At 39.0% G+C, this 15,301-nt stretch overlaps 1 protein-coding gene across 1 annotated transcript in view; it reads right to left on the bottom strand.

Moving 5' to 3' along the window:
• Positions 1-619: 619 nt before the first annotated feature.
• The window catches only part of ALG5 (ALG5 dolichyl-phosphate beta-glucosyltransferase), a 20,364-nt gene continuing 5,682 nt past the window's right edge, over positions 620-15,301 (bottom strand). Inside the window, exons 6-10 of the mRNA XM_090132906.1 lie at positions 14,902-15,015; positions 12,779-12,838; positions 10,307-10,458; positions 3,119-3,204; positions 620-1,892 (exon numbers count right to left, since the gene is read on the bottom strand). Coding sequence (XP_089989032.1) covers positions 1,780-1,892; positions 3,119-3,204; positions 10,307-10,458; positions 12,779-12,838; positions 14,902-15,015 — 525 coding nt within the window. The 3' untranslated portion in view covers positions 620-1,779. The remainder of the gene's footprint in view (positions 1,893-3,118; positions 3,205-10,306; positions 10,459-12,778; positions 12,839-14,901; positions 15,016-15,301) is intronic.

Here is a 15,301-nt window from a genome sequence, read left to right as displayed (position 1 = left end):
TCCATTGTCCAATCCCCAGAAGCTCAAAAATGGTAAATCCGGCCTTACCTCTGCATCTCTGAGATGGAAGATAAAGTTTTTTTTCTTGGAATGACCTATGCACAGTTGTTAAAGGAGACAGCTCAATAGTGAGACTTACTGGAGAGTCTTATCTGCAAGGTTTTAAAAGATCTTTGTAGAAAATTAAAAAATAATATATATATATATATATATATAAACTCATGAACAGTACCCCCCTTTCCAAGCTTTGACGTCCAATACAAAAGAAGAATTTCTTGAAGAAGAGGTCACCGGATTTTTACAGATCATGCAGAGAACAACGCATGACCTAGGTCTCATCGTTTGAAAAAGATGAACTATGTTGGTTATATTTAAAATAAATTCAATTTTAAGTAAGACATGAGGAACATTTTAGGAATCTGCATTTGAGGGTGGGCTAGCAAGCTTATTTAATCACAGCCAGAGTTACAATTATCCAGGTTTGATCAGGGCAATCTCTCTCACCAAAACTGGGAAGCTGGTTTTTTACTTAAGTAGTGTCAGCAGTCAATCATATGATTGGTTTTGCAGAAACAAGAGATATATGTGAAATCAACAGGAGAACAAAATCTGCAAAATCGAAGATAATTTTGAGAATTTATTCCAGCAGTTTATTATACAGAAAACTGAGGTAACCCTTACAGAAGCAAAACTCAATATTGCAGTATACCACTGCAGAAGGAATAAGAAAAATCATCAGTTGAAAAGTATGTGAAAGTACAGATCGTATACCCTTCATTCTTTAAATCTGTTCATATTTGTATTTGGCTTCGTTTGTTGGCAGTCCACAACTGTTCTGACAGCACTAAAGCTGTGCAGTATAATAAGGTATGGCATTATAAGAAAGACTCAAGGTCCTTTTCTTCTCCTCTGATCACATTCAAAGAGTGAGAACTTCATATTGGCATGGCTAATGCACAGGCCCCCAAGCGTGGACTGGGTCTCATTTCTGCACTAGTTTTCCATACCCTTTTCACTCTTTTCAGAGATGCCAAGGACTACTAGCCTTGAGCACACAGTATTAATTAGGATGTATGAACAAAACATTTATAAATGACAACATTTTGAAATGAAATGTGCTTTCTCTTGGAACTTCTGCAGTCTGGAGGCGATCTGCAGTTTGATCTCAGACAAACTGTTTTAGCTTCAGACAGCTTTAGAACATTTGGAATGTCAAGAGACTACTGAAAGTTCTTAGAACAGCCTTATGAACATTGCTTTTATAAATCAGTAAAGCGCATTAATGTTTCCCATAACACTGAATCTAAATACACATTAGTGCGAATCAAGATTGATCATTCAAGTTGTAATATGGCCATATATTTCCAGATATTACAGAGAAAAGTAGTTGTGGTCATTCACAGCCCAAAACTGCATCTTGTAGAAAAGAGTGCCTCTCTTTAATTTGTATAAATTTTACTAGCGGAAATTCTGAATGTATGATGAGACAAAGGCAGATATATTTATGTGTGTGAGTTTATATGACACGGTAATGCAACTATTTAATAAAAGGAAGACCCAACAACCAGACAAGAAAATGTTCTTTGGAAGTGCTTTCTCTTTACAGAACACTGTACAAATTCCTTGTTGAGAATCTTACAAAACACATACATGCTGCAAAAATGAAACATACAGCAGGAGCAATAAAGAATTACCTCAGCTTTCAACACCATTTCACTTGATTGAAACTGTTCTCATGTTCCATTAAGTATAATAATACATTTGAAAAATGTAAATAACCTAATTACATTTTCTTGTTTCAAGCTGCCAGGCACCAGTCATATATCGCAGTCGTATAAAAAGAAGATCCTTGCCCATCTGCAGCCAGCTCCAAAAGGGAACTAACTTAGAACCTGTGATTAATGAAGAAGAAAATCAGAAGGACATTGTTAGAAAAAATGAGGAATGGCAAAGCATACTTTTACTAGTCGTGAACCTCTGCATTCTCAGCACGTTCAGCCTTACAACACAGACTTTAATTTTAATTAAGGAATATTACAAATACTGTAAAAACATGTATTAAAATGTATTGCCTTACAGCCATTACATTATACCATAAGCAGAGAGATATAGTTTGGAAGCAGCACAGTAATTCAGCATATGCCACAGGATACACAGATTGCTTTGCAGAAGGGCTTTGTTCAAGTAAATAGGAACCTGAACACCAACAGTTAAGTAAAGGATTTCTGAGTGACTTTGTGGAAGACAATCATCTCCTGCTCTTTTACAGCAATATGAACGTGCCAATGTCCAGGCAATGTAAGGAACGCACACCATAACTCCTCTTCTATCTCTGCTAACATTTATAGTAGATGCAATACACCTGGAACTGCACTGAAAGAAAACATTCTCTTTTACAGTCAAGTTGGCTTAGGATGTTCTCTGCTTGCCTGCATCCTTTATCACCATCACAACTCATCACGCTTTTTGTTGTTCAGGGTTGTGCCGAGGAGAAAAGATTCAGGTTAAAAAACAAAAAAACATCAGAGCAAAAAAAAGGAAGGAACTGAATTTGATAGGAGGAAAGCAAGCAAGTGGAAACAAGCAGTACCTCTTGGTACATATATGGGGCTATTCTTCCTAGCACCCCAATAAGAGAGACCTCTGTACATATCTTAAAGAGTCAAACCAAATCTTAACAGAGGGTGCTTTAAAGATGGTCTTGATAGGTAGGAAGAGAATTTTGGAAGGAAAGATACAGAAAAACAGAGCTGAATAAATAAAAAATGACAGTCAGGCTTTCTGCAGAGCATTTTACAAAAGCAACATTTTTATTATCACATTATAGCAAGAGGATGTGCTGAAGTAGTGCTTCACACTACTTTGGCAGCTCTAGCAGTATAATTACCTACTTTGTTTCCAGTGAGAGTTTCTCTCCCTTGCTCTCTGTTCACCTGTTCTTCCTGTGTCTGTATTGCCCTGCCATGACAGAGTCTGGCAAGAATTCTGAATTGTATGGAAAGAAGGCTGTGTGCTATCAAAACTGGGTAAAATATGATTCACTTTGAGAAAATCCTCAGCTATTTTATTCTGAATTGGTACTTAAGAAATCTTAACAAAAAAGAAAGCGCTTCCTTACCTTCAATTTCAGTCCAGTTGACAGCAACTTCTGCTATAGGTATTCTCAAGTGCTGAGCTATATAAAGGAGTTCCACATCAAACGCCCTGCAGTAGAACAGCAAATAACAAATTCAGTGATATTTATTTCCAGGAGGAAGATGGTGGCACTGCTAATTTAAGAGAGGCTGGCATTCAGTTACAAAGTTGATACCAATTCTCTACAGATCCAATGCACATGAAAGGAAAATAAATTTCCTGACTGAATGACTAAGAAAACAGCCAACATACAGATAATAACACTTCACTGCACTCTGTTTCTGAAAGTGTATTTCATGCTGTGTCCACACCACTGCTCACTTTCCATTCTGTCACAACCATAATTTAGAAAATTTTAAAGACCAAGGAGTCGAACGGACAATGTCAACCTGCAATAACAGAGCCCAGTAACCATTTAAAGTGCAACACCAAAACCATCTTGAGACCGGTCTTTTTCTTTGCTGGCACGATTCTCCGCAGGCTGTGCAACAAAATGAATTTGGGAGGAGATCCTACCCTAATTAAGTCAGTTGCCCCCCGCCCAGTTTGCCCAAATCATGCTTCAATTCTCTTTATTCTCTGCATAGAAAATTGTGCATTTCTTTCTTGAAAGTGAATGCTTAGGTAGGGCCTCTGAATCAAGACACCAAAGGTTCTGATATTATAGAAATGCTTTGGCAAGCACAGCTTGCAATGCTTATGTGGAAATCAGCACAGGAAACTACTGGTAGCTGCTACTGACACTGATACTGCTAACTCTGAAACAATTTTTTGAAATGAAAAGAACCTGCTGCCATTGGAGAAAATGCATGCAGAAAAGTAATAAAATAGCATTATTCCTTTGTGCTTCTGGTGTTGTTTGAATTCAAGGTATTAGTAACCTCATTTGACACTACAGCTGTGGGACAAAAAGATGCAAGCAAGCAAAAAGGCATATTGAAGGTGTTGGCCAACCACATTCAAACATCACTTCCTTGTACTATTAATGAATGCAACAGTAGGAGTGACTTTAAAATATGTACTCAAGTGTGACACATACGTGTGTGTTCCACTGAAGTACAGACCACAGCACACTGCCTGAAGGTGAGCTCATTCTCACACACACATCAACCTGGACTTGCACTGTACACGTGTGTGACAGAACTACTGACACACTGTGCACAGCAGTAAAACATGCAGAGGTGGCATAAACAGAAGTTATCAACAGAGACTACAGTTATTCTGTTTAGAGGATTTGGAACCAGTCTGTAAATCAGATTTTGATTAGAACACAGGCCTTTTAATTGCCATGAAAACAGTTACAGGAATAAATTGATGATGTAGGTTGTTTTCTTTTCCCCCCTGTCAACTTAATCTGAGCCAAGCAGCCTTGACACTTTACTGTTGTTTTATTTTTAAATTAGGGTTGAATATTATTTTATTAATTATACCATGGTCTCTTACTGAAATCGTATTATTTGACATTTTGCTGACATTTTACATTTGTAAGCCAAAAAAAACATGTATTCACCTCTGAATGTTTGTGAGTCATGTGTATTAACAGTAAATCTAATTCTGTAGTATTTACTACTTAACTGACTAAAAAACTTAAGAGACAGAATAATTGTCTGACGAATTATACTATATGAACTGTTCTAAAAATATTGCTCCATAAAGTATTAGCCCAGCAAACTAATTGTGATTTGCAACAATTCCTATGGACAACCAATTACCCGAATGTCAGCAATATACATCAGAGCACAGCAACATTAAATAGTCTGGAGAACTACTGTGCTCAAAGTAAAAGACTAAAAGGATGGGAATTAATCAGGTTGAACATTAACGTTGTTACATGTGGTTGCCATTAGTGCAGCAGTGAACATATCCTGAAATATAAAAAATGCCATTCAAGGCTGGACGGAGAAGGACTTCTGACGACTTCTGTTAGTGCACTGCTTGGGTACAGTTCTTCCTCTGCTCCCCACGACCTCTTCATAGAATCATAGAATCACAAGGTTGGAAATGACCTACAAGATCATCTAGTCCAACTGCCTTCACACTACCACTGCTACCACAAGCACTAAACCATATCTCACAGCTCCTCATCCAGACGCCTCTTGAACACTGCCAGGGACGGCGACTCCACCACCTCCCTGGGCAGCCTTTCCAGTGCCTGACCACTTCTGAGAGAAACAGTTCTTCCTCATGTCTAACCTAAACCTCCTCTGGTACAACTTGTGGCCATTTTCTCAGGTTCTGTCTGTTGCCTGGGAGAAGAGGCCAAACCCCTCCTCACCACAACCTCCCTTCAGGAAGTTGTAGAGTGTGATGTCTCCCCTGAGCCTCCTCTTCTCCAGACTAAACAATCCCAGCTCCCTCAGCCACTCCTCATAAGACTTGTGCTCCAGACCCCTCACCAGCTTCATTGCCCTTCTCTGGACACGCTCCAGGGCCTCAATGTCTTTCCTGCAGTGAGGGGCCCAAAACTGAACACAGTACTCAAGGTGCAGCCTCACCAGTGCTGAGTACAGATGTATGCTGCAATAATTAATCAGGAAATATAGCTTGCAGTGTATTCCATACATGATAATATGACCCTCACAAAAAATCCAGGTGGTACAAAGTTTTAGGATGTAAGCGTGGGTATTTTAGCTGAATCCAACTCTAAAGATCAAAGCAGTGCCAGTGGACGAGTTGGTGAATGCAGTACATGTGTTTTGACATGAAGCAGCACGTCAGCCATTTGCAACTAGTTACTGTGTGACAGAAGCACTGCTAGGAATTGCAGGGTATTATTCACACCATGTACTTCAGAGGATCCAGCTGCAGAGTGGAAGTAAGAGCCTCTGGGCAGGAGAACACAGCTCAGAGTACCTGAGTGTGGCTCTGGCTTGAATGAGTTCTTAGAAAAGCTTAACACTGCCTTGATCATGTAGGAACTTCAGCCTTTAATTTAAGTACCTCAAGTTAGACATCCAAAAATATATGGTGTGAAGTTTGCCCATCTATTTCTAACAGTGGCTCCATTATGTGTTAATTAACACAAACACCAAGTATAAAATACTGGAAAACTTTTCCATGTGGCTCTATTTACATTAAATGTTTTTGTCTAACTTAGACACTATTTTTTAGACATAGTCACCACCGTTACGACTATGCTGCCTTAAACTTGATGCAACACCAAGCTGGTGGGTGTTCAACTGAAATTAAATCCCTTTTAAACTGAACTTGTTCCAGCTTGTAAAGTACTATGAGGGCTGCTCCAAAAATAATGCCTTCTGGTTTATTATGTCATCCTACAATTTCAGAGGTGGATGGTGGTGGTACAGCAGTAGAAATTCAACCTTCCCACCAATAACCACGTTATACTTTGTTGCTGTGTAACAGAGAGAAGCAGAGGGGCAGTCTGGCTTCTGAAGTGGAAGTGTGCCTGAAGCAAAGGTGTTTTGAATTCCTCCATGTGGAAAACATGGCACCCATTGACATTCAGCGACACTTGCTGAACTCCTATGGAGACAAAACAGTGGATGTGAGCACAGTGAGGCAATGGGTGGTGTGTTTCAGCAGTGGTGACAGCAGGTAGCATGCAGGCTCCTGTTCACTGCAGGTGAAAATGCATTGCTAACGGTGGTGACTATGTTGAAAAATAGTGTTTTGTAGCTGAGAATTTTCTCTATCAAACAGTGTTTTGTACTCTTTGTATCTGTTACAGTTTATATGAAAATAAATGAGACATTACTTTTGGAGCAACTGACATATCCTGAGAATTTAATAGTTATTTTGAAATTGCCATTAGGCTCTTTTTTGCTTGTCTAATATTAAAAGTATCAAATATCCAACATTTGGCCTTCTGTTATATCATTATGACTGGAATTTATAACTTTTCATTGATAAAATGTTGTTCTAGTGAACTCTTAACAGGGCAGATGTAACTTTCAGTGGCCAAAGAATAAGATATGGTGACAAGCTCCAGCTGTAACAAAGCTTTTGAAAGCCCACGTGCACCTGCCAGGAGCAGAATATTTTAATTCTACAAGACAAAACAGAGATAGCTTTAACAGCAAAATATTTTTGTGTTGATTTTGGAGATGAGAATGCTCTGAGGAGACCTCATTGTGGCCTTCCAGTACTTGAAGGGAGCAAATAAACAGGAGGGGGAACAGCTGTTTATGAGGGTGGATAGTGGCAGGACAAGGGGGAATAGTTTTAAACTGAGACAGGGGAAGTTTAGATTAGATTAGGAGGAGGTTTTTCACTCAGAGGGTGGTGAGGCACTGGAACAGGTTGCCCAAGGAGGTTGTGGATGCCCCATCCCTGGAGGCATTCAAGGCCAGGCTGGATGTGGCTCTGAGCAGCCTGGTCTGGTGGTTGGTGACCCTGCACATAGCAGAGATGATCATTGTGGTCCTTTTCAATCCAGGTCATTCTGTGATTCTATGATTAGATGTTCATAAACAATTCTACTTGTCCTGCACAAAAACAGGAAAAAACAATTCATTCCACTGCTTGTGTTGGCCTATGATGCCAAAGCAGTGGGAAAATATCCTTGTAACAAATATTTACATGTTTTTCTAAGCAATACTGACTTATTTTCCTGTAATTTTTAGAGATTCACATTTACAGCTTAGTGACAGAAGAAAAAATCATGGGATGTCTTTTATGCTGAACGTGTGAGTTTTAAATGTGAAAAAAATGGCTTGTTCAGTGCACAAGGCAATTTTTATAGACTAAAATAATACAATTTGTTCTATCAATTTTACTCTATAAACATTTTAAGCTAACCAAACTACCTAACCAATGATCTGGTAAGTTGCTTAATATCATTACAAATTGTTGCTTTACAAACTGTCAATCAAGCCAGGGCATGAACTACGCTCTGAATTTCCACTCATTTTATCAATATTCCAGGTAGAAAAGTAACTGCTGCCACGTCTAGTTCTTCTGGGTGAGGAAACAAATATTCTGTCTGGAACAACTGTTATGATTCTTCTGTAGTCAGAAGAAAAAAAAAAAAAAATCAATGATCAAATTTTGCACAGAAAAATTCTGTCAGTTAGGCAATCTAATTTTCCAGTTTTCTTCCCGCGCATTACAATTTAACATAAAAATTACACTTCCCCAGCACAAGACTGGGTGCAGAAATGGAGCTTCTTTTGGAGTCTGAAAGTGAATAATTCCAACTGTCCTCATTACGTTTTTAAAATACCTCTTTTAATTTTCTTTTAAGTCTTAATTTAAAAAATGTGCTCCATCCATTTCTGAAAAATAGATTAGTGCTGTAATCAGATTCAGAACTTAAAACATGAAGCATATGCTCTCTGTTCAAAAGGTTGCTCTTATTTCAAACTAATGTCAAAACTTTGCTATGTAGAAAGTAAATTTCAAGAATGTTTGGGTTTTGTTAGTGTATATACAGCCAGCTCTCTGAGGAACAGTTCCACCAAAAAGTAAATAAGAACATTAACGGGAAAAGAAAAACTTGCTTAGGATCTGAACGTGACTTTTTAGTATCAAAAATATAAACAATATCCAGTACCTATTAATTTTAGAAATGCTTTCTAAACTTCAGCATAATAAAATGTTCTGGGAAGTCTCTCAGCCTCTCTAGAAAAACTGCTGTATGATTCTCATCACCCTAAAGATAAAAACATTATCTTTCTCTGTATATTTCAGTTGGCTTGTAAGATTTCATAAAAAAAAGCATCTATAAATCAAACTCAGCATAGCAAGATGATAACTGTGGTTTCAGTTTTCTAGGGTCTTTAACATTAAAGAGATGATATTCAAGTCAGTGTCAGCTGGAAGAGAAGCATGATAAAACCAGAAAAAACCTGGAGGTCTGAGCAACTACTTCTTCATTTTTACTACAGCTGAAATTGAGTTATTTCCCTCTCTTTAAACTAATATTAGAAACAGCCAAAAACAGACAGAGGATCATATAAAGGAAGATCTTGATGCCATGTCCCATTGCTCCCCACTCCCACTTTTGTCTACAGAAAGTGAATATGGAAACGCAAGACTCCATGGTATAGATGGTGTTAGTGAAATATTAAAAACACCGTAAGTGTCTAATTGTGGTCTTTCTGATAATAATGTAAGTATGGAAATTTACTTAACAGTCTTTTATTCTCTCTGACCTAGCAGCAGGATAGCTATGTTGCTCACATGAACATATCTATTACCAGAACATGAGATGTTCAGCTTCCAAGAATGCAACTGTGCTCCTAACACAGGGTGGGGTATGTTATCATGCTGCTGAGAGACACACAGACAAAACCTGTATTATTTACTGGGTAAGTACTTCTCTGCATTTGACAACATCCAGCACTTCAGTGCAGCCTCCTACTACTCAGTGCTTATTTAACACTTGTTCTGTCTGCTGTACAGACATTTTTGGATTCATTTAGCAGAAGGGAAGAATTGTCTTGGCTTTTAGTCTATGAAGACCCCTGACATTGCCTACATGGACCAGAAACTGAGCTGCCTTAGATACAAGTTTGGGTTAGTAGTCCAAAAGGCCTTTTACTGAATGGTTTTATCCTTCGGATGCAATTAAGGCAAAAGCCTCTGACACATTTTGTTCTTACATATTACTACACTGAGTGGAACGTACCCTTCTGAACTTCAGCCACCTACAGTAGAGATAACTCCTGTACAAGTTGTCCAGAGTATCTCTGTAGTTGATGGCAGGAAATGAGCACTTGGCCATGCTTCACTTGGCATACTTCAGAGCCCTGTATCAGGATGAAATGAATTACATCCTGAAATCATCCCTTCTTCTGTCACCCAAGAGAACAAGTAGATACACTCTGGATGTTATGGAAGGAAATCTTTGTGTGTGCATATTTATATTCTGAATAATAAGCTTAAGAATTCAGGGCAGGGATTATTAGACAACTGATTTTATAGGCATTTTATATTAACATCAAGAGTAAGTATATGTTGATGTTTAGTCTAAATATTATCATAGAATGCCTTGGATTGGAAGGGTCCTCAAGGATCATTCAGTTCCAAACCCCCTGCCACAGGCAGGGCCACCAATCTCCAGATCTGCTACTAGACCAGGCTGCCCAGGGACCCATCCAACCTGGTCTTGACCACATTGTGTTTCATAGTGGTTGCAATGCTGAAATTACTTTTCCAAAATCATGTTAATCAAGAAAGAAAAGCAACAACAACAAAGAAAATTTACCAGCGTTCTACGTGGAGAGTTGAGAATGTCCGCAATGCAGCTTCTCTGGTTAAAAGTTTAAATCCACACTGTGTATCCCTGATCTTTTTGACACAGAGAAACCACACAAGGAAATGGAAGCCGTACATAAGGAGAGTTCGGAAGTAAGAGCGCTGTGAACAAAAGGGAAGAAGTTAGATGGTTTCCTTTAAAACAGAGCTGGCTCTCAGGACAAGAGCCCTGTTTCAAGACAGCTTTCAAAGTTCATAAACTATTTTCTTTAATGCAGGAAAGAAACCAGAACTTTTCAGTTGTTACAATGAAACAAAATTACAGCAGAAAAGGGAGAGACTTGCCAGTCAAGTTCATGATTAGGATACACACAGAGATATTACAAGTCCATGTTCTTGTTGCTGTTTTCCCTAATCCATGGCAGCTTTTCATTCTGGACGGTACCATATTAAGTGCAGCAGAAGCCCAAACCTGGATTTCAACTCAAGATTGTGAGAGTCTGTGATTCTCCCAGTCTACTCTTCGGTTACATTTGTGCTCTTAATATCATGTCATCTATAGATACGTTTGTCAATGGAATCCAGAGGCTGATTCTGTGTTTGCAGAATCACTGCCAGTCTTGTATTTGAGGCAGCTCCTAAACAACTACAACTCAGATCCATCACTTCTGAACTCACTCCTGGACTTGGTGAATTAAGTTGAATTTAAGATGATTGTATCTAAGATCACAAGCTGAATACCAGGCAAAAAGGAGACAGCAATTTAACTGTTAAACATCTCCAGGTGATAAGAGATGCCTTTAAACCAAATAATTTCAAACCTTGATTGCAAAATGAGATGATGTTCAGTTTATTATGTAACAGTCTTTGGCTTAAGGAAATTCATAGCTCTAAAAAAGCACTCTAGCCCCAGGTTAATGGTGGATCTGGTGTGGATTCTTCAGCATTCTGGCAAAAGTGAGCTACTGTGTGATAGGGAACACAAGGCTACTTGTGCATGACTGTCATTCAGTAACACCATGCACCATCAAAATTAAGAAAAAGGGGGAGAAACTAAAAGCAAAGAAGGAATACTTTCATCCTGCAAACTGTATTTCTGCAGTTTGCACCCAGTCACTTAGTAAGATCCTTCAAAGATGATAAGAAATACGAATGCACTGAAGAAGATGTATGTATATTCTGTGCTTCCTGTATGTATATTCTGTGCTTCCATACAGCATGAAGGATTTTTTGGGCTACAGTTTGTCTCCATCTAGCTCTATGGAGACAATGTTGTTACAAAACCCCCAGGACTCACTGGCTGTACAACTAACAAGCAACAGCAAATGGTGTATTCAGCCACACCAGCACGTGAATTCCATGTCAAAGATTTATCCTTATTTCTGAAAATTATGTGGGTTTTCTTTTTGTTTGTTTGAGGATATTGACATATACCCACAAGTATTTACAGGAACTCTTCCCAGAGAACTGTTCCAATACCATCTGATAAACCACAAAAAAAACCCTGAAGGTCTACCAGGGGCTGAACATTACCAACACAACTTCTTTTGGTCTTCTGTAACTATTTGATAATTCACACACACACACACACACACACACACATATATATATGTGAATATTTTCAAGTATTAAACATCAGTATTAAAAAAGCTCATTCTTGAGAACATTCAAAATGATGAACACATGCAATGATGCTGGAAAAATTAGTCCAGCAACATGTCTGTTGCAATACAAGTTCAATGCCTGCATTTTGTCAACTACTGACTGCCAAGACATCAGAAAACCAGATGCAAGATAAGACCGTGCCTATGCAGCACTGTTTATTCTACAAGAGCCACAGACTGAACAGTACCCATCTGTGTGTTCAAAACTCAAAAATTTCACTATGATGAGTAATACAGAAAAATTACAGTACTTTCCCACTGATTAAGATACCCTTCAAACAGCTTATTGCTAATTATCCCTAACTCATTTTGAACAGATCTCAAGATTTGTAGATCAACAAGATCCTGCACTGGAAGAGAATCAATAAAAATGAGCTCATCAGTCGCCCTGCACACCAGCACCAGTACTGGCAGAAGATGTGCATTCACACAGAGACTACTCCTGTAGAAGCTTTAACTCATCAGTCACAAAATGTTACCTTCTACAGAGCTGTCTCTAAAACTTTATCTCCTAATAACAGCAAACTTGAATGGTCTCTAGCTATTGATTGTCAGGAATTTAAATTCTGCTTCTAAGATGCTCTCAACTAGGAAAATGAAATCCTTCAACCGGAACGCTAACGGAAACCAGGTCATGGTTTCTGACATGCAGAACAGATCCTTTGTAATGTGATGGAGCACCAGATCCACTCACAGCATTTCTTATTTTTAAGCTCCCACTCTCTTACAGATGTTTATTTAACTGTAAAATCTGTATAACAGAATCAAACAAAGGAAATACTTTGAGTATTAGTATACAAAAAGAAAGGGAAACAAACCTTTGCTACTGAGTCCTTTTCCAGATGAGCTCTAGAACCACAGGAAATAGCCATTTGGTTCTGCACAAAAATACACATTAAAGACTTATTAGTTAAACTATCATTTTCTGAGTCACTGGAATCTCCTGTTGAGACTCTGTATGAAACCTTTAAGAGTGATAAGGACTGTATGATAAAAACTTCAAAGCTTCTCTGCTTTCTGTAGCTACACTTTATCTACTGCTGCTTTCCAAGCTTAAAATAAATCTCTTCTACAGTTAGCAGATGATCTAAAGAGTAATACACTCTGTATATGGTGCATACAAGTTGCTGCAGTTTATTCATACCTATCAACTACAGACAATTTAGTTTACATTGTTCCTCTCAAGTACAAATACAATTAATGTGCAAGGTCCTGCACCTGGGTTGGGACAATCCCAATCACAGATACAGCTTGGGTGAAGAATGGCTTGAGAGCAGCCCTGAGGAGAAGGATTTGGGAGTGCTGGTTGATGAAAGACTCAACGTGAGCCTTGCAGCCCAGAAGATCAGCCATATTCTGGGTTACATCAAGAGAAGCATGACCAGCAGGTTGAGGAGGTGATTCTGTCCCTCTGCTCCACTCATGTGAGACCCCACCTGGAGTACTGCATCCAGTTCTGGGGCTGCCAGCACAAGAAGGACATGGAGCTGTTGGAGTGGGTCTAGAGGGCCACAAAGATGATCAGAGGGCTGCAGCACCTTTCTTACGGGGACAGGCTGAGAGCTGGGGTTCTTCAGCCTAAAGAAGAGAAGGCACTGGGGGGACCTTATAGTGGCTTTCCAGTACCTGAAGGGAGTCTACAGGAAAGCTGGGGAGGGACTTTTAATAAGAGCATGTAACAACAGACAAGGGGAAATAGTTTTAAAATGGAAGAGGGCAGATTGAAACTAGATATTAGGAAGAAATTATTTATTGTCAGGGTGGTGAGACACTGGAACAGGTTGCCCAGCAAGGCTGTGGATGCCCCCTCCCTGAAAGCACTCAAGGCTGGATGGGGCTGTGAGCAACCTGGTCTATAGAGAGGTGTCCCTGTCAATAGCAGGGGGTTGGAACTAGACGATCTTAAAGGCCCCTTCCAACTCAAACCATTCTATGAAATGTAGTAACAGCACAGATAAACATTTAGCATTGCAAGGCACCTAAAGTTATATGTTTTCCCTTTAATTTGCATTGCGAAAAGGATAACAATACTTGTTCCATGGATGCATCTTCAAATAAATTAATTACCATGGTATCACTTACAAATATAATCTCAAATTAAATCAAAAGAGGCAATCAAAACAGAATTTTTAAATTTATTCTCAGACAACTCCTAAAAACTCCCAAACCTGCTGTATTTGAGCATGGGATGGATGCTGGAGACCCAGCAGCCACTGTGGTTGTGAGGAGCATGAGGGAAACACTGCCACCCGGCGGCCCCTGTATGCTTACACTCACAGATGGACAGTGGGAGCTGCCACCTGTCGCACAGCTGCAGCCAGAAGAGCTCCCACTGGAAAGCTGAGTACCACTTCTTGCTTTTTGGAAACCTCATCAGATGTACCTCTGTTCTGGCTTAAGCATTGAGCTAAGGAAAAAAAAATCTCAGTTCTTTCAGGTCACGACAAGACCATGGCTATCCAGGGAGGAGATCTTGTTTCACAGTTTTTGAATTTATATTTACAATAAAAGGTATTCCAAATACTCTCATTAAACTAACAACTCTGAAAAAGAGCTAAAAAGTATGGTGAAATTAAGATGCATTCTTAGATATACAAGATGATATCAGATAAGAATAAAATACTACACTTACTAAGCAAAATAAAGGTTATTTTTTAAGTGAGTAGGAAGACATGCTTCTTATTATAGTGACTGTAACAACTTCATAGGAAGAATGATGAGTAGAACATAATATGCTGCATATTTCATAGGCACAGTGAATGCAAAGGAGGTAAGAGCTCCATGCAAGCTACCTCCTGACAGCCCACTCTCACAACTTCAAAGCATAACGTTTTCAGACTTACAGCTAGAACTTCAGCTGGACTCCAAACAACTCAAAGTGAATTATAAAAATCCATCTGTATGTGCATGTATTAAATTGAAAAGCAGAATTTATACTCACAGGCCACGGTTGGAGATGTTTTAGACCTTCTTCCACTTTTTCAATATCTGCAAATTTTGTAGCTCCATCTGCATCAGCCATAAGAATTTTTTTCCCCCGACAACTAAGAACACCCTGCAATCACAACAGCCAATAAAAGTCTACACCTTCCAATTCAGTGTTTGTATTTATATTGCAATAACATCTAGAAATTGCACATACTGCACACCATCCCATAACGACAGACAATGCACGAAAACGGGACCTTAAGGATCCCTCTTATCTACTGGAGGTTACAAACTAAAAGCTTTACAAGTAAAATCGTGAGACACGTTGCTACAGTCAGCTACACAAGGGAGCACAAAGCAGTAATTAGTGGTAACCACTGCACTGGACAGCTTTCCTTTGTCATTTGAGCTAT

The sequence above is a fragment of the Phasianus colchicus genome, chromosome 1 (genome assembly GCF_987193195.1).
Source record: "Phasianus colchicus chromosome 1, bPhaCol1.hap1.1, whole genome shotgun sequence".
Lineage (NCBI taxonomy): Eukaryota > Metazoa > Chordata > Aves > Galliformes > Phasianidae > Phasianus > Phasianus colchicus.
This window is presented reverse-complemented; position numbering and strand designations above follow the sequence as displayed.